The 18,136-nt window shown below is 40.8% G+C and overlaps 1 protein-coding gene across 1 annotated transcript in view; it reads right to left on the bottom strand.

Moving 5' to 3' along the window:
* TH (tyrosine hydroxylase) overlaps positions 1–8,777 on the bottom strand; it is a 35,701-nt gene extending 26,924 nt beyond the window's left edge. The window contains exons 1-2 of the mRNA XM_054971852.1: positions 8,688–8,777; positions 2,540–2,758 (exon numbers count right to left, since the gene is read on the bottom strand). Of these exons, the coding sequence (XP_054827827.1) occupies positions 2,540–2,758; positions 8,688–8,777 (309 nt within the window). The remainder of the gene's footprint in view (positions 1–2,539; positions 2,759–8,687) is intronic.
* Between the last annotated feature and the right edge of the window lie 9,359 nt (positions 8,778–18,136).

Below are 18,136 nucleotides of genomic sequence, written 5' to 3'. Positions count from 1 at the left end.
CACATCATGATTCCCCTCCTGAAACCATATCAGATTTTAGAAGACTGAGGACTAGCTCCCATTGCTAGCATCCTCCACCAATTGTGTACTTCAGGTACATGTCCACATGAAAAAAAAATATTGTGTGAACTGCACTGTACATACACTGAGCTGAGAGCCATTTCTGTGATTGCAGTTTCTAGAAAGGAACACCTGTTTCCCAGGAAATGTTTGCCGGTTCCTGTGTGTATAGTTCATTTCACACTAGCCCTTCTCAGTTTGGTTGTGTAGTTGCCTATATGGTTATGTGATGTGATAGTGTAACCTGCTTATGAACTAGTCATCTTCTTAAGGGTCAAACTGCACATACAAAGTCCTCAGATCCAGGCCTACCACAAGGACATTGTTTGCCTTTATTTAAACTGTATTTCATTTTGCGTCCTTCCTTTTGTAAACCTCTTTGATTTGTGGGGAGGAAAGTGGTGGTGGGCACAACATATGCATAAATAAATATTCAATCAAAGTTTTTTGGGTCTAGTGGGAAACAGAGACTCTCCAATATCATCCTTATTGGATAGCCTGGTAATAAGAGGTCTTTGGATCGGCCAAGTCAAATATAACTTCCTGGCCCCTCACTTTTGCTTCTTCCTTAATTAATATAAGTCCTTGCTTCCTTTTGTCTGTTCATCGTTTTAAAACTCATCTTGCTTCTTTGTCTTCCTCCGCTCTGGTTTAGACCTATTCCCAGCTCTGGCATCTCTTATTTAAATGTTTACTTGCCATGACCCCAACTTGGAGAGTATTTATTGCAACACCAAAATCTCAGGATAGGTTTTTCCCTAACCCTGGTTGGTCTTCATGCTCAAGTGGTTCACTGAACAGTTTATCCCTTGGGTGGATTGATAGCAAGGTTATCCTAAGGTTTAGCTTGACTTTACAGTTCTTTGCAATTTGTATCCTTCTGTAGAAAACACTGGGGCTTCCATAGAGGCTACATTTCATTATTGCCTAATTCTTTCTGGGAAAAAATAAGTTAGTTGGCTCTAGTGCAAAATTCCTCATGACATTCCAGATCTTTCTTGACATACTGAAAACGGATGCTTAATTTCCATCTAAAGAGGAGTTAAAGTAGTTTCTCTTGAGCAATTCAGTAAGGAAAAGGCTTCAATTTTTACTTAATCAAAAATAGATAGACAAAAGGGAACAAAGGCAATGGCACCAACAAATTCAATTTAGCCCTATGTTTTCTAATGCATCTTTATAACCTTGCCCCCTACAACAATCAATACCTTAGCATTAATCTGACAGATCTGATTGCATTACCTTTACTTGAGTTGTATATAATGTAAAACAACCAAGTGAAGCCAGCCTCCCCACAGCCTGTTTCATCATGTGGCAAATGTCATTACTCCCGTCTGTTTTCATATCTTGTACCTGCAGTGCCGGAGGGGCCAGGGGAATGAATCTTTCACTGTGGAAGCCTGACTTGCTTTGGTGTTTGTTTTTCTTAAGCTCTCTTCGTGATAAACCAAGAGAGTTTTTTCCATTTGTGTAACTCTCCGCTGAATTATGTGAATGTCATTTGGAAGAGAAGTGACTCTTGGTTCTCATGCAGCCGCACCAATTAATTTCTTTTTTAGTAATATGATTAAAGTAACTGGAAAATAAGTGTTACACAGTTCAGTTGTTGAGGCATATGTTGGGAAATATTCAGAATCCTTTGATGTGGGTAATAATCAACTACTCTCATCACATGGAACTCCAGAGAATTTCTGAGGGATGTCTTTTGTGGCAATCACTGGAACAACATTTGATACTCTCCTCATCTACATTACCTCCTTTATCAGCTTAAGGACATTTTTGATTCAGTGATTTTAAAGCAAGGAATACAGGAATCTCTAATCAGTCTAATTTTCTATTTTGTTAAAATTCTCTACTCGCTTTAATATCTTAATTCTTTCTTTATGCTGAGAATATCCAATAATTCATGCACAAAAGCCCAGTGGCCCGTGGCCATATGCAGCATGGCTCTTCTCTCCCCAGGCTGGAAGCTTCTGGTCTGGTCTGCCCAGAGATTTACCCCTTTTCATGAACCTACTGTTTCATTTTTTAAACCCCCAGGTTTTGGTATGGGTTGTTTTCACTCAGACGTCAAGTGAATTGATTTTGTAATACTATTAAAATTCACACCAAGGTTTTTGCATGAATCATATATAAATGGTATAATATAATGTAACATGGCACATGTCTCTAAAATGCTATGAAATTCTGTTAAAAATGTTGAGTATCTGCAATGAAAGTAAGTGAAACAAAATGTCTCACAACAATAACATACCCAAACAAACAGAACAAGTCCAATATCCTGGTCTGTGGACACATTCATGATTCTCTCTAAATTAAAAAAGGAAATGGATTCTGGTGATTTTGGTTCTAGGTTAGTAACTCATCACAAGGAAGCCTGGAACTGCCTCCAGCTTTGTTTCAGCTGTCACACCATATGGACTGTCACTTTTCACCTCAAAGTCTTGAATGAATCCAAAAGACATCATCACCTGCTCACCTCAAAGACTTTGAGAACCTGGGATGGTAATGAACTCTTGGCTCCTTTGAGTGTGAATAGAAGGTTCAACATGGCCATCCCATCCTTCTCTTCAAAGACAATGGTTTCAGTTGACTCAGCAGTCTCAGATGCAGAAGCAGCAGCTGCCGCTGCAGCCGCTTCTCTCTCCTTTCTGGCATCTTCAATGAGGCTCTGTCTTCTACCAATGAACTGTGGTGACTGGGTCAAGCACAAGGAGGAAAAAATAACCTTCGTCTACAAGAGTCAAGGAAAAATCCCATTCATCATTTCCACTTTTACCATGTAGAAACTAAAGAGAGCTTTGCAGGGAGAACCAGCTCGGCCCAGTGACCAAAGACCTAAGAATTATCTCAATATTCCATAACTTTCCAGTCCTTGTCAATCTTTTAAAAAAAGTTTTCTTCTTTTTTTCCTCTTGCTTTATTTACAAAGTCATGTTTTTGCACACCTGGTGAGTCTACTGAACAGTTAGAGAGACACCTACCTAGTCTGCTGATATGATGTTAAAACTATCTATGTATTGTGTTCTCTGAATTTCCAGCTTTCATTTAAAAATGAAAGCCTCTTTAGTTGTAGAGATATGCCTTTCCCATTATATCTCCACAATGGAAGGGGCTAAAGACTTTAAAAGCTGTAAATTTATAGAAAATTATACACAGATTATTTTTTTAAAAAACTGAAAATGCCCTGCTGCAGTGGGGAAGGATTAGATATTGTCAGAGAATGGAGCAGGGAACATATGGGGAAACCAGCCATGTGGAAGCCTCATTCCTATTGTGGTATATCAGCACCCACAGAAACAATGGGAAAACTATACAAGTCTGCCCCCCTTGAAAAGCACTGAAAGAAACTGCTCTATATCCAATCCAAATGTCTCTGCCATTTATACTATTAACAAAATGAGGTTCCCATTGGTTTAAGTCTGAAGTACCTGAAGACAAACCGTCTCCCGTGGATATTAACTATACCACAATTCTAATGTTAAAGTGCAAAGTGCTCAAACAGTGAATAGTATACAGAACATGAGAAATACATATGCAATAATCTATGCAGCATAAATAGAAACATCTTTGTGCTGGAAATCTCATGTTAATTAACCCAATAATACATCTTCTCATGGAGTGCTGTAGTGGCGTTTCACGGAATGTAAATCCAACTCTTCACATACACACCAGGATGACAGTGCAGGGGGGTGATTCAAATTAGATTAAAATATCAACAGAAGGTCATGGTCGAGCAGCTTTTGATTTGGTATCCCAAACTTGCTTATGGGAAATGTTGAACTCCACTTCTATTCCTAAACAGCTAAGTCAGACTTATTGTATCCTCACTGTTTGTGTATTATCTTGTGCAACTGGAATGGTGCTAAGTCTATTTAGGTTTCTACTTGCACATCACTGGATCCAAGCATATATTTGGAGAATATTCATCATTAAAGTTCTCCAAAGAAGATTTTGAGAACTCTTTAGAACAAAATCATTTCAGCATACAACTAAATAATTTAGGTTGCCACTCTAGTGGATTTTGCAAGCAAAATTGTTCACATGCACTTCACTAATAGGTGGTTAGTATGTGGTTTGTTCTTAGAAACAGATTGTATAAAATAGATTAAACAAAAGTTTTAAAGGATTCTATTCTTACTGGTTTTCTTTTTCATTTGTATCAGTTAAATATGCAGCTTGAAAACCATGAACATGCTTTTTGTTCTGCAAGAAAGAACATAGTATGATATACAGAGAGTTCAACATGAATGTAAATAGAGCATTAAGTTGGGTCTGTAAATTCTATGTCGGAATATTTAGAATTCTTCCATGAGGTATTTGTTATTTTTATTTACATCATATATTCCATAGACAACCTGGCATCAAGAGTGGTAGAAGCAGAGAGCTGAGTGTCTCCTGATAGGTATTCTCATGCTTTTGCTAAGGGAGGAGAGACTGGGTGAGAGTAAACCTGTGATTGATATCTGTACACACTTATGGAATCCCAAAGAAGGAATAGACAGCAGAAAACACTTTCACATCGGTCCTTTCTGTCTGAAAGGCAGGCATAGCTGCCTTACAGTCTTCCTGTTGTGCCCTGACAATTTGCTGCTGATTCATGTTCCATATGCTGTAACAACCCCCTACCCCCATGTCCCTTTCCAAGCATCTCATCCTACATTTAACTCCCACTCTGCCGCTAAAGTATATGTTCATTCTATATTCAGGAATAAGATTTAGGATTGGTAGATTCATAAATTAATTCAATTGTAGTTTAATAAGGAAACTGTATATAATATTTAGGCCCCTTTGGGGGAATGGTAGGCATAAGGCTAAGGTATGTTAGACAGAGTTCTAAATTCAAGGTCCTGAATGCCCAGATTGTAGTCATTGACCAGTGCCTGGGCACTGCTGCCTGGCAATTGTAGTTTTCCTGGGCAACCTGCCACTACCGCTCAGCTTTTTGGGGTTGGCTCAGGCACAGTCAGGGGGCTGAGGAAAATATGTTTAAAAGTAATGTGCCTTGTTTTAGGGGGAAATGGCTGTTTCCTATTGACTTTCATATAATTCCAAATAATCAGAATTTTTTTTTTAATCCACCCTAAATCTGAATGTTTATGCTGGTGCATATCCCTAAAGCAAATGTAAGAACTAAAACAGTGAAATTAAATTGCAGAACCCTAGTAGCTGTTTTTGTATTTCCCCATATTTGTAGGGAGGCAATATTTTTAGAAGGTGTGGCTGGTGGCCAAGACCCCACAAGAAGTATTGAGTCATTGGAGGTTTGTCTATGGATGTAAAAAAAAGAGCACTAGAGCTACTTTCTCAGGCAGAACCACTGACTCCTGATACTCAACACTCCCCAGAAAGCGGTCCGTTGTCACCTTCTATCATCATGTCTGCTAGACACTGCGAAAACAGCTTGTATAGCTCATTATGTAGCTCTTTAAGTGTGTCTTCCAAAATCTTTTGTGCTTCTACTAATTCCAAGATCTCAGTATTTTCCTGTTGGAGGCAGATAGGCACGAATGCAAATCAGCTCAAATGCTAATAAATAGCATCAAAACTTCAGTGATAGGCAACTCTGTTTTGTTTTTAATCACTATATTCAATAGGGAATGTGAATCAAGATAGCTGCAACGCTGCCTGATGCTGGTACATAATAATACATTTGAAAACCTTTCTTTCAAGGTAACGCTTTATTAAAGGTCATATGGTGGCCATGTGGGGACCACAGACCTTTACAAGTTATTACATATCATTACATTTCTGGTTCCTTTTTACTGCAGAAGTAACAATATTCATATCTCTAAAGACAAATAAGCAATCTTTGACTCATTACTTCTAGTGTTTTCCCAGTGATTTTAGTGGACTCACTTCTGTGGAAAGGTTCTGCTCTATAAGACAATGCATCTGGAATGTTTGCATTTGACTGCTCAAATCAGTTTTCTATTTGGAGAAATGACTGATCTTATACTTTTCCTGCGTTATGGTGACTGTGCGAAGGGTCAGGCATGAGGCTCCTAGGGGAGCCTGAAAGAGGAATTCATCTCCTTGTTTTAGCCTTAGGAGCTGGCTGCAATTTGTGCTATGGTTGTTTCAGGTTGAAAGGGATTAGTGAGCCATTTTCTTGCATAGGATTGTCTTGTTGCTGGGGTCTTACCCCAAGTATAGCATAGAGAAGAAGAGGCAAGGAAGTTGGTTAGCGTTTATGGGTGCTGGAAATTGCCCAATTCATCCAGCACCGGCACAGAGTTTTGCTTGTGATTATTGTAAAAGGGGAGACTTTAAAAAGTACTGGCTGCAAGAAGAGGAAGTCTGCCCAGTTATGCTCCACTTGCTTCCACAAAACGCCACATTGGTGGGTATAGTGAAGTGGCACAGCTCACAGGGGCTAAAACTCCCTATCTGAAAACCTGTTATCTAGTGGATAGAGTATTGTACTTCAACTGAGTAACTTAGGTTCAGTTCTATCCACCCAAGGAACCTCACAGGGTATTTTGGGACAGGTTACTGGGTTGGATCCAGTGATCTCTCAACAGAAGGCACTGTCCCCATGGATTTGCTGGATCCAATGCACCATCTCTCAGCCCAAACAATTCCACAAGATTGTTGCAAAGATCTGGAGCTTTATGGAAGAAAGTGGTGTATGAGACTGAGCGATAAATTATTAGACTGCTCATTGAGATACCTTTCAGGTAGTCTGACGTCTTAATTCCAACTCCCTGCATTCTTTCCATGGCAGTGAAAACAACAAGAAAAATTCTCTCATATTGTACATTTTAAAAATGCATAGCATTGATCAAACAGTTGGAAAAGATTAAGAGTAGAATGAGACACAAATTCCTCACTGCCTGAAATGGAGCTTTCAAGCCTATCTCTTCTTCACAGACTGTATTAAGGAACAGTTCTAAAACAATCTGATGCAAATACCTCTCGTGTCATTTTCCTTTTCTAGATTTGTGCAAAAAGAAAAAAAATTCTGCTCTTTTCTTTTAGGGAGGCAGCAAAATAGACATAGATTGAGATATTACTAAATTTGGAGGCTAGGATGTTTATGAAAATAAAGCTTCACTCATTGAATTACATCCAAAGTGTTAAGACATGTATTTGGCAGAAGACAATTTTGTCTTGATTTGTATTTAAATATAAATAAAAATATTATTTTCAATTTATCCATTGCAATTTCAACCAGCAGCCTTACATACTTTAAATCGGCCTAGATTTAAAACTGCACACATTGCCCAGGATATAAAAAGCTGCTTGAGATCAATCAAATTTTTAATTTCTTTTTCTTTTCTTGGAATAGCATACTCCAGTGCCACATCACAAATTTTTTGGGGAACTCATGTCAGTTTCAGAAGTAGTTTGCCTCCTGTCCTGGCTTGGAGAAGAAAAAATAATTTAAGTCCTCTTGTGCACATAGAAGACTCTCAAGTTTTTGGCTTCTGCTCATTATAAATTTCTTACAAAAATATCACTTCTACACAAGAGGAAGAGTAATTGCCACAGCTCATTAAGGATTCCCAGGGTGTTTTACATTCCAAGATTATGTTCACATAAGAGCATATACCTCACGCTCAGAGCAGAATTTCTCCAGCTGTCAGCACTGAGCAGTCTTTTTGATATTTCCTTGAAATCTAAGCAGGCAACTTAGAGAGGCCTGGTTTACATAAGCATGTGCATCATTTTATTTCTATACATCAGATGACACATGAATACAGGACAACTGGCTGCTGAATGTGTGAACTGACACCTCTAAAAAGTTGTGCCTGTGAAGCGTTTTTTCTGTCTTGGTCCATTCACATATATAAAAAGTTAATCGATATAGTGGTCATCATATGCATATGCATGGCAACTGATAAATGTGAGGAATAAGGAAGCTAAAAGGTTTACAGAATTACATCCAGCAAACAAGATGGTTAAGGAATGGAAACTAATGTGCATGTATAGCCAACCTGGCTAGCAGAGTCTGCAAGACTTCTAATCAATCCACTTCAGGCAGACGCAAAGTTTTCACATGATTTTATTCCCCCTCCCTGCAGCCCTTTGTCAATGCATTCTGTCAGGAACTAAACATGAGAACCTCAAGCCACAGAGGGAGAAAAGAAAAGATCACAATATTGCATGGCAACATTTTAAAATAATTGATCTGAATTCCCGCTGACATGGATTCAAAAAGGGCACTGGTTTCTACACCACTAAATATAATACAGTGCAATCCTATGAACAGTTACTCCAGTTTAAGCTCATTGATTTCCTTCAGAGTTTATCAGTCTGTCACATTAAGACAAGGGAATAAAACCCTCGGCACAGCTACTCAGCTTTAGATAGCAATGGTAATAAATAATTCCTTTCCCTTTATTCTAGTTTGAGACTAACTCTGATCATTATTCTAATTTAAGCAGCTGATTTTGTAGTGCATCATTCCCCTCCATTTAGCATCATACTTTTGCCATTAGAATTGATATATTTTTTTAGTAGCTGTTTTACTATTGTATACTATGATACTTGCAGCACTTTTCTAATCACTGATTTTATCCAGTTCCTTTAATAGAATAATATTCTAGAAATAAAGGGAGATCTTTCTTTTGTCTGTCTGGTAATCTGTGGCTAGATTGGAAGGAGTGAGGGTCCTTTCTTACCAAAATAGCCTCAGCTTGCTTGGAGTCCAGCTCTGACACTGCCCGCCGGAAACCTTTGGCTGAGGAACTGGAAGTGTTTGGGGTTGGCATCCTCACTGGTGCACAGGATCAGCTTTCAGCTTTGCTTTCCCTTCTCCTTCTGGGTTTTTATAGGGCAAGTCTGACGTCAGGGACCCTTTGCTCTCCCCCTCTGCTCCCTCCCTGCCTTGAGCCTGAGGGAGAGAAAAAAGGAGGGGGGAGGACAAGCAGAGGAAAGAAGCGCTTATGTCCCATTAAATCTAATTGCTGCAGAGATTGCAGGCACCCAGCTTTAGCAAAGCCAGTGTTGGCTCTTATCCTGTACCCAAAAGTATTTGCAAAGATGAATACTTGCTTTGTATTTTATTGCAGCTCCCAGATCTACTTTGCATGCTGTCTCTTGCCAGTGACTCTGCTCCAGTGTGAAATACAGGCAACAAAGGTATTTTAACACTGATTTGCAACACAAAAACAAAAAAAAAGCAGAATAGAAATGAGTATGGCTCTGGAATAGGGGGCAAAGAAAATAGGACCAAGGGTCTGTAACTGCAATCAGAGTTAAGATTTTCTTGGGGCTAATGGAACATTTGCTTGAAAAGCTGGTTTTCTGGCATGCTGAGCAGCCTGCTTCTGATCACCCACAGCCATTGCCCATTGTCTTGTCTCTTCACTGTCTCCTAACTCATAGTTTGACACAAGTCTAAAATTATGCATTCAGCCTGTGTGTGTGTGTTGCATTACTCCAGTTACTGATAGCCAATTATGTGAGATGGAGTAGGTCAATGCACAGCAAACTAACACCCTTTTGCCCTTTATCATAAGGACATTATGAAGAACTGGAGAGAAAGAGACTCTGAGTGGTGGCAGCTCCATGCTTCTCATTATGAAAAGCTGTGCAGCCCAGAAGGATTCTACTCTTTAGCACCAAATGATACATGACCTAAATTTTGTGAATAAGATTGCTTGTGTTTTTAAAAAGACTAAAATCAATTGTGCAAGAGATTCACACTGTGACCGTGGTCCTGAATAAGGGGAATCATTCCATTCTCCCAAGTCATTTTCTTTATGCTATTATTATTGTTGTTGTTAATTTATACTCAGCTTTTCTCCCCTATGGGAGAAAGATTCTGGGTCTCCCAAAATATAGTCTGACACTCTAACCACTACACCACACTGGCATACTCCTACTTCTATGTTATTCTTGGGGAGGTGTTTGCTTAGGGGGAATATGCATCAGGATTATGACATGGAGATAGTGTTAACCTTCCTCCCTTGGCACCATGGCCCTAATCTAACTCTCCCTTACTACACAGCTGTTTTTAATCATCATCTTCTTCTTTGAAGTGCAAAACATCTTAATTAAGAAACTTCCAGGACATGGGTAGGTTTGCCTGAAAATGCCACAGATCAGCTTTGTTTGCATATTCTGGTCAACAGCAACTTAGTAAAAGAAGAGAAAACTGCATGGCTTTCATAAGCATTGTTTTGGAAAGGCAAAGCACCATTGTCAAACTGATTTGCTTCATGTGGGAACTTCCGGAAAACACTATGATTTCTCTACACCATCAGCCCCCTATACAGTATGAACACACCAGGGTTATGCATGTCGTAACTGTCAAATTCTTAGGGAAACAGACCTTCCTGTTCACTCAATGAGCAACACAGCAATTTCCTGAGCATTCTTTTTGTGACATCAGAGATCACAGTTCCTGTGATATTTGAAATATGTGAACTAGCAGCTGCCATGTTATCTTACAGATTGGAGTCCAGTGACCCTTTTCGTACTTACAGTTTAAACCACCATTTATGAGTATTTGCCCCAATCGCAGTGGCTTCAGCATTGCATCTGTTCATTTCACACTGTCCACTGCAGTTTTGATTTGGCGTCTATGCTTCATTTCAGATCTGCTTTAAAGCCTTGGTGTAGTTCTGGACTTTCAGGGCTTTGCAATTCATGTCACACTTTTTTTTTTAAACTTTGAGCATGTGTAGTAACATTGTAATGTTTGAATCCATTCCCCCCCCCTTTGCTGATTGAGCTGTCCCCTGCCCACTGGAAAGGCAATTGGTGACAGAGTTCTGGGGGAAAACATGTACCACTCTCTTTTTTAAAAAAAAAAGCCAAGCCAGGAAAGGGTTAAAATGCTGCTGCTTTATCCCCTCCAGGCAAGCTGCAACTTTGTTTCCAAAGGACTATGCAAAACACTAGTTTTTTAGCTCTTTGGCACAGCCTGAAACATGCCTGGGAGGAAAGGAAAAGCAGCCATTTAATCCTTTCCTGGCTTTTAAAGCCAGGAGGAAAGTGCAGTAATGTTAAAATGTTACAATATTACAACATTAAAATATTACACTCCATTCTTGCCTTTGAAAAAAAAGAGAGTGTGTGCATACCCCAAGGGAGGAAGCGAAAAACAGCCATTTAATCCTTTCCTGGCTTTTAAAGCCAGGAGGAAAGTGCAGAAATGTTACAATATTACAATGTTAAAATGTTACAACCCATTCTTGCCTTTGGGGGGGAAAGTGTGTGTGCATACCCCAAGGGAGGAAGGGGAAAGCAGCCATTTAACCCTTTCCTGGCTTTTAAAGCCAGGAGGAAAGGGCTGTAATGTTACAATGCTACAATACTGTTAAAATGTTACAACCCATTCTTGCCTTTGAAAAAAAAAGAGTGTGTGTGCATACCCCAAGGGAGGAAGGGAAAAGCAGCCATTTAACCCTTTCCTGGATTTTAATGCCAGAAGGGAATTAGCAGCAAGCTTAGGAAAAAAATAAGAGAGTGGGTGCATACCCAGGAGGAAGGAAACCAATGGAGAAGCAGCGTTATGACCCTTACCTCACTTTACTAAAAGAATGGCAGACAAGGAGTTCAAACAGCTGAGGAGGGTGGAAGTGGTTAATTCTGCATGCACAAATCTGTTCCCGGGGGAAAAGAGAGGGCGGAGAAGAGAAGCAGAAGGGGAGTATAGAGTTCACACTGACATTAATCAGGCCAGATGCGACTTGGCAGCGGCTTCAAAACAACATTGTGGTATGTCTGCAGGGGGGGAAATCGGGGATGCCACGGACAAACATCGGTTCTGCAGACTACCTTGCAAGTGTGAAAGTCCCGCAAACATGGGAAGCAGAAAAGGTGCTGAAATGCTTTAAAGTCCCAGTGTGAAAGGTATGCTAGAGATCAACAAGTTTTTCAGAGTATAAACTTTCAAGAGTCAGAGCTCCCTTGAAGCCCTGAAAATCTTGTTGAGCTCTAAGAATCCATTGGTCTCATCCTGTTGTTCTACTGAAGACCAACACAGCTACCCACCTAAAACCTTGTTATCTTATGTTACTTGCGAGTGCAAACATGGGAAAACTTCCCAGTCCTGGCCCTTACCATAGGGGGCAAGCCTTCTTTGCCTCCCCCACTCCAGAATCATTAGCCTTTCCAGTACAAGGAGGAAGTTCAAAGAAACATTTCCCTTTACATAAGAAGAAGGCAACTCAACAGTCTGATATTTGCTCTCATTGGGTCCTTTGGTATCTGATTCATCTGTCATATTTTGTGTATGCTAATGCCAAAATGGGATTTGTGTGGCTGGTTCAACTAATTATTTGACCTGTTAATGAAGAATACCCAGAAGATAGCAGGAGCTTGAACATGATTGCACATGAAAGAAAAACACCCAATCTTCATGAAACCTTTGTTCTTCAACATTTGACTTCATAGTGCCACCCTAAGCAAAGTTCCACTTTTCTAAGTCTATTGAAATCAATGGATTTAGAAGGGTGTAACTCAATTTAAGATAACACTCTGTAAGGTTATTGGAATGCATACATTTAAGGAATGTATAAGATGAGGTTCCTGAAAGAAGTGAAAAACAGAAAACTACCCTGGCTAGAGGTGGCTTAGCTGAACCAACTGAAAGGGAGATAATCAATTCTGAATGCTCCCAATCAAACTGCACAAAAAAACCCTAATGGAGATGAAAGAAATGGCATATTCATTATAACAAAATCAATGTTTCAAATGCTTACTTTTCTTCAGATCATTGCGTTGGAGGAATAAATAGGATATCTCCAGTTTTAGACCTTTAACCTGTCATCTTAAAATTTTAATTAAACACCTTCATTGAAGTCCTCAGATTCAGTTTGTTTTAAAGCACTGAATACTTAGCATTCAGGAATGTATAAGCTATCCGGAGCACATGTGTGTCTCTGGCTCAGCACACATTCTCCCAGTATTCTCAGAAGGGGTTGATGCCTGCTCGTTCTCATCCAGTGGCAACTCCCTGCTTATGGCAATGCAATGTATCCTATACTAGTCAATCCCCATTGTGATATGTGGAAAAATGCAGATTCCTGCATGGTTTAAGACTCTTGGAACAACTGCCCCATTTTTCCACTTATCAGCTAAGCTTATCAACTAAAGCACTGGTTTGTACATCTCCCTGATTTCTTTCCCACTACTCTAAAGCTGCTAGTGCTGTTGTAAAAGCAAAAGTTATTAGTTTGGTGGAGGAAATGCCACCAAATGCCACAGTGCTGTATGATCCATCTTAGATTGGCTGGGAAACACCAGGGGGACAGGACGGAGCCCAAAACAGAAGCAAGTAGAATCAAATAGCAGACAGCAGGTGGTGGTGTCTTGAGAGTGTGTGTCCATAGCTGTGGTTGTGGTGCTTTCATTTAACAGGAAGATTACATGACGATCTGCAGCACTGTGGACAGCTCCCAAGCAGACAACTAGGTCTGAAAACCTCCAAGGCAGAATAGAGCTGTACACGATACTGGGTCAATTCACATGTTGCAAAGTCCAGCACACACATGTGGTTGGAGTTTCATGCTTCTCAGACATGGGCAGATCTGATTTGGACTAGGACTGTAATGATTTACAGTCATTACAGCGGGATGAGTGAGTGATATGATTGGTTGATGACTGAGAGTGTGGGCGGAGTGAATGCAGTTTGAGACTGAGAGTGGAGAGCAAAAGTTTCAGTCAGAAGAAAGCAGGCTAGCTGTGTGCTGCCTGAGTATGTTGAAGTATTTATGAGAGAAATATAACCTGTATGGAACCTGAACTGAGCATGTTTGTGAAAGGACACTCAGTCAGGGAAAGAGAGGCCAGCTGTGTGCTGCCTGAGCAGGTTTAATATTTCTGTGAATGAGAGTCAGAGGAAAGCAGGCAAGCTGTGTGCAGCCTGAGTAACTAAGCACGTCTGTGTGAGAAATATTGAGTCAGAGAAAGAGGCTAACTGTGTGTGAAGCCTTAGAAGAGATCTGTGTGAATGAGTTTAAATGAAGTAACTTTAAGAACTGAGAACTACTTTTATGAAACCGATACACTTCTTGAAAAAATAAAAGTTTATTTTGCTTTTATTATATCCCAGAGTAGCTGTCATTGCTATATCCTATTCTTATCCTCAGGGCCACGTAGAACAACGAAGGAGCCTGACGCTTAGGCTCATTAAAAAAGGGAAAACTTAAATAAAATATCTTGGAATATAATATTCCTGGTGGCAGCAAACTACCCAGAGGGTGTTAAGGGAAAGATAAAAGGAAAAATCTACCCAAGAGAAGTAAAGGGTCATAACAAGGACTATAGTGTGCATGAAGAAGAGCTCTAGCCTCTCCCCCACACTTTTTCTGACCTGCAATGTTCATGGGAGCAGCTGTTTGCCTTATTGGGCAACTTACATGTAATGATGACTAGAGTTAGGATTAGGTCAGGAAAATGGCATTGGAAGAACTCTGAAGCCCCTCTGGCATGTGTGCCATGATCCCAATCCAAATCAGGTCTGCACAAACCTGGGAATCACAGAACTCCCAGCACACAACATCCTTGTGGAGGCAGTGAGGGTTTGGTAGCATGTGAATTAGTTCATAGTTGTTCAAGCCCTGAAAGCTACTGCCCCAAGCCATGTCCTAAGTGAGAAATGGCTGTCTTGGGGTCGACATTCTGATTTGGAGCTACATACATCTTCAGCATTCTTTAGTGTCTCAATAAGAGACCTAGTTTCTGAAGCAAGGGAGAAAAAGAGGCTTTGGGATATGGGGTCAATGTTTGTAGTTGATCTTGTATGTGTGTTGGAAAGGAGGATTTAGAATATTTTGTCTTTGTGTGTCTGTGACTTCAGCTCATTTTCTGGAGCTCTCTGCTTACATGTTTTTGAGTACTCTGCCATTGACTCACTGATTGTCCTTGGGACTAGTCTTAGTAAAAATGGTAAATTAGTAAAAATTGGTAAAATGGGCAAATGTTTTTCCAAGGATTCCAAGTGCGTACTGCTTAGATGTGTTGTGAATGTAATTTTATATAGAGTTAATGGCTAGGCACACCTGCTTTAGTTAGTTGCTCCACAAAAGGACTTTAAATTCTTGCTTTGTGTTTATGACAAAGTTATAGTCTGGCTTGTGTTAGGCTGTTCATTGGTGGCCTGATGTTATGTGTGGATAATATTTCTTGCTGGGTCATATTATGGGAGGAGTTAAGAATGGAGTTGTGGCAAGGAGGCTGGCAAAGAGATGGGGTAGTCACAGGATGGACTGAAAAGCAGGGACATGACTAGTGTCATCATTTGGATAGGTGCCTAGAGGACAGAGTCAAGCTCATGGATAAACATGCCTTCCGGAATCACCATCAGCAAGGCTGGTTTGTCTGCAGAGTCTGTCTTGGTTGGTAGAGAGATGCAAGATGATCTTTCAAGAGAAAGCAGCTTACAGCATATCCACCTTTCTCTCCTATGGAATCAACACTATACACCCCAACAGCCGCAACAGCCAGACTGTCTTCTTAAATACTGGAACAGGTAGGAAGATCCAACCAGACCCTACCTTCTTAGGACAAGGAGTGTTACTTAAAAGGATCTGTAGTTATAATAACATTAATAATAACAGCAGTGTGCTTATATACCACTCTTCTAGACAGATTAGTGCCCCACTGAAAACGGTGAACAAGTGTTATAATTATCCCCACAATGCAGCTGGGGAGCTGAGGCTGAGAGGAGTGGCTTACTCATGGCCACCTTCTGAGCTCATGGCAGCAGACAGATTCAAACCAGCAGAATGCTGGTGCACAACCCAACCACCTAACCACTATGCTACAGCAGCAGTTACATTGGACATTTTGTACTCCTACAGCAGTCTGGTGGGTCCTATTGTGTCTTCTGGTAATTATAGAGAGTAGGACTTGGTGACAGTGACTGTAATGGCTGTTGGGAGGACAGAAGCTCTGGCTGTATTTGTGGGGGTGTACTACTGGCTCTGGGATTCAGGTCTGCAGTACTGCTTCCCCCAAATCCTGTTCTTCTCTGCATAGGTTTGCTAAGTTGGCCAGGCTATGAGGCCTTTATCAAGGATTGGACTGGGTGGCTTCTCATTTAAGTCTCTGTCAGGCTTGTTGGGTCAGAAGGGCATGATACTGAGGAAGCAATCATTGATGGAAACATGAAACTAATAGAAGAAGGCAATTTTTTTTAAAGTGGGACCAGGATAAACCTTGTGACAGTTTGGGGTGGCAGGAGCAGATACTAAATATTTTTAGTGGGAATACCCCCACTCAGTCCAGTGCCATCATCCTTATAATGGTAGCAGGTCTTGATTTTGGGATTAACTGAGGACTACTGCCCCACACCACACTTCACTATTGCATCACCAAGCACAGCTGTGAAATATCACACTAAACATCACACTAAACAATCCACTTCCACCTGAAGTGACCAGAGCAAGATCCCTTGCATACCTAAGGAACCACTAAACCCTATCTGATCCTAAGAGCAGATAAATGGCTCTTTTTTCCTCTGCTCCTTCCCTTTCCTCCTTCCTCCCATGTGTTCTGAAGCCCCTGATTGACCATTGATGGTTTTTGCCCCAGAGCATCAGGGTACAAGAGGAATTGGCAGACATCAAAAAGGAGACAGATGTGGCTCTGTCAGGCATAACCCTCACACAGGGGTTTAGGACTGGAGGGACTATCTGCTTTTGGCAGGTAGGTACAGATGGGGAGAGTTGGAGGGCTGAGGTCTATTGGTCAGTGATCCAAGTCTAGGCTCTAATACAGGGACCCCCAACCTTTTTGAGCCTGTGGCCACATTTGGAATTCTGACACAGTGTGGTGGGTGCAGCAACAATATGGCTGCCACAAAATGGTTGATGCAGGAGATGAAGCCAGCCAGAAAAGGGCTGCTACAGCTCATCATCAGTCATGCAGAGATCATTTTTGTGCTATGGAAGCAGTTCCTGCCAAAGCAATGTTTTTTTAAATTTGCACAGCCAATCAGTACTCCACTGACTAATCAGAAACCATGCTTTGTAAAAGCCCCACCTGGCCCCGCTCAATTTCTAAAATACTCGGCAGGCACCAGAAAATGTGCTGATGGGCACAATTGCGCTCCTGGGCACCATGTTGGAGACTCCCGATTGATATACTCTAAATAGTTAGACATTCTGTCAGTTTTGCCTTCCACGGTGATTTCAGCAGTCATTTCTAAGGATGCAACTCTGCCTATATTACTGTCCATGTTCCATTTAGTTTAGAGTATAGCTTAATTTATTTATAGATTAACTTTAACCAAAACATTCCCCAAGGTACAATGCAGTAAAATACAACAAAATGCAGTTAAAATACTGTATAAATCAATAAAAGTCAGTTTCCCAGCAAATTCCAGTATCAGTTTAAAAAGCCTTCCTCCTTCTTTCTACCAGCTGAACCTCAGCAAAGGATGGCTCCCAGAGGAAGATCCCCCCAGGCCAACCTCAAGCTTTGGGCTGACTGAGGTGGATGCAGTAGCTGAGCTTTAAAGGTCCAAACCATATATATGTGAGTGCAAACCACATATATTTGAGGACCGTGCTAGTGGTCTTTCTCCCCTGCCAGCTTCATCCCAGTACACACAGAGCAGTCTGTGCATGCACAAAAAAGCTAGATTGCATCCTAATTTTTGACAATGGGGAACCGTCACAGGAAAAGCCGAATGTTATCCTATATAGGCTCTATTTGCTCTGGCGGCCGGGGGGCGGGGTGTATGTGATTTTGTGAGCATGGGAACTGTTTGGGATGGGATTAAACCAACACAAGATGTCATGGATGTTCATATGTGTGGCCCCATCTCCATGGAGTTTCTCTCCACCCCTCTCTCCTATAATCTTGAATAATTGCAGTCTGTCACTTGAAGCAATTACAGCACAGTTTATCCTTCACTATAAAACAGTGCCATTCCCACTTTACAGCTCCAATCAACAGAACTGAAAGCAACGGAGTTTAATAACCCATAATGATACCTCACATCTCAGCATCACTGGCAACCTCTGTGGGACCTCAGCAACAACAGAAAAAATAGAATTAAAATCCTCATCACTACATGAACTTCACAGCCTCTCATTACATAGGAACTCAGATTCTGGCTGCAGTTTTAAACTTTCTGAGGCTATGCTACTCCAGAATGGGTGATTTAAGG

Source organism: Eublepharis macularius, chromosome 2 (genome assembly GCF_028583425.1).
Source record: "Eublepharis macularius isolate TG4126 chromosome 2, MPM_Emac_v1.0, whole genome shotgun sequence".
In the NCBI taxonomy this organism is placed as follows: Eukaryota; Metazoa; Chordata; class Lepidosauria; order Squamata; family Eublepharidae; genus Eublepharis; species Eublepharis macularius.
The sequence above is the reverse complement of the archived record's forward strand: the minus strand, read 5'-3'. Positions and strand labels throughout refer to the sequence as shown.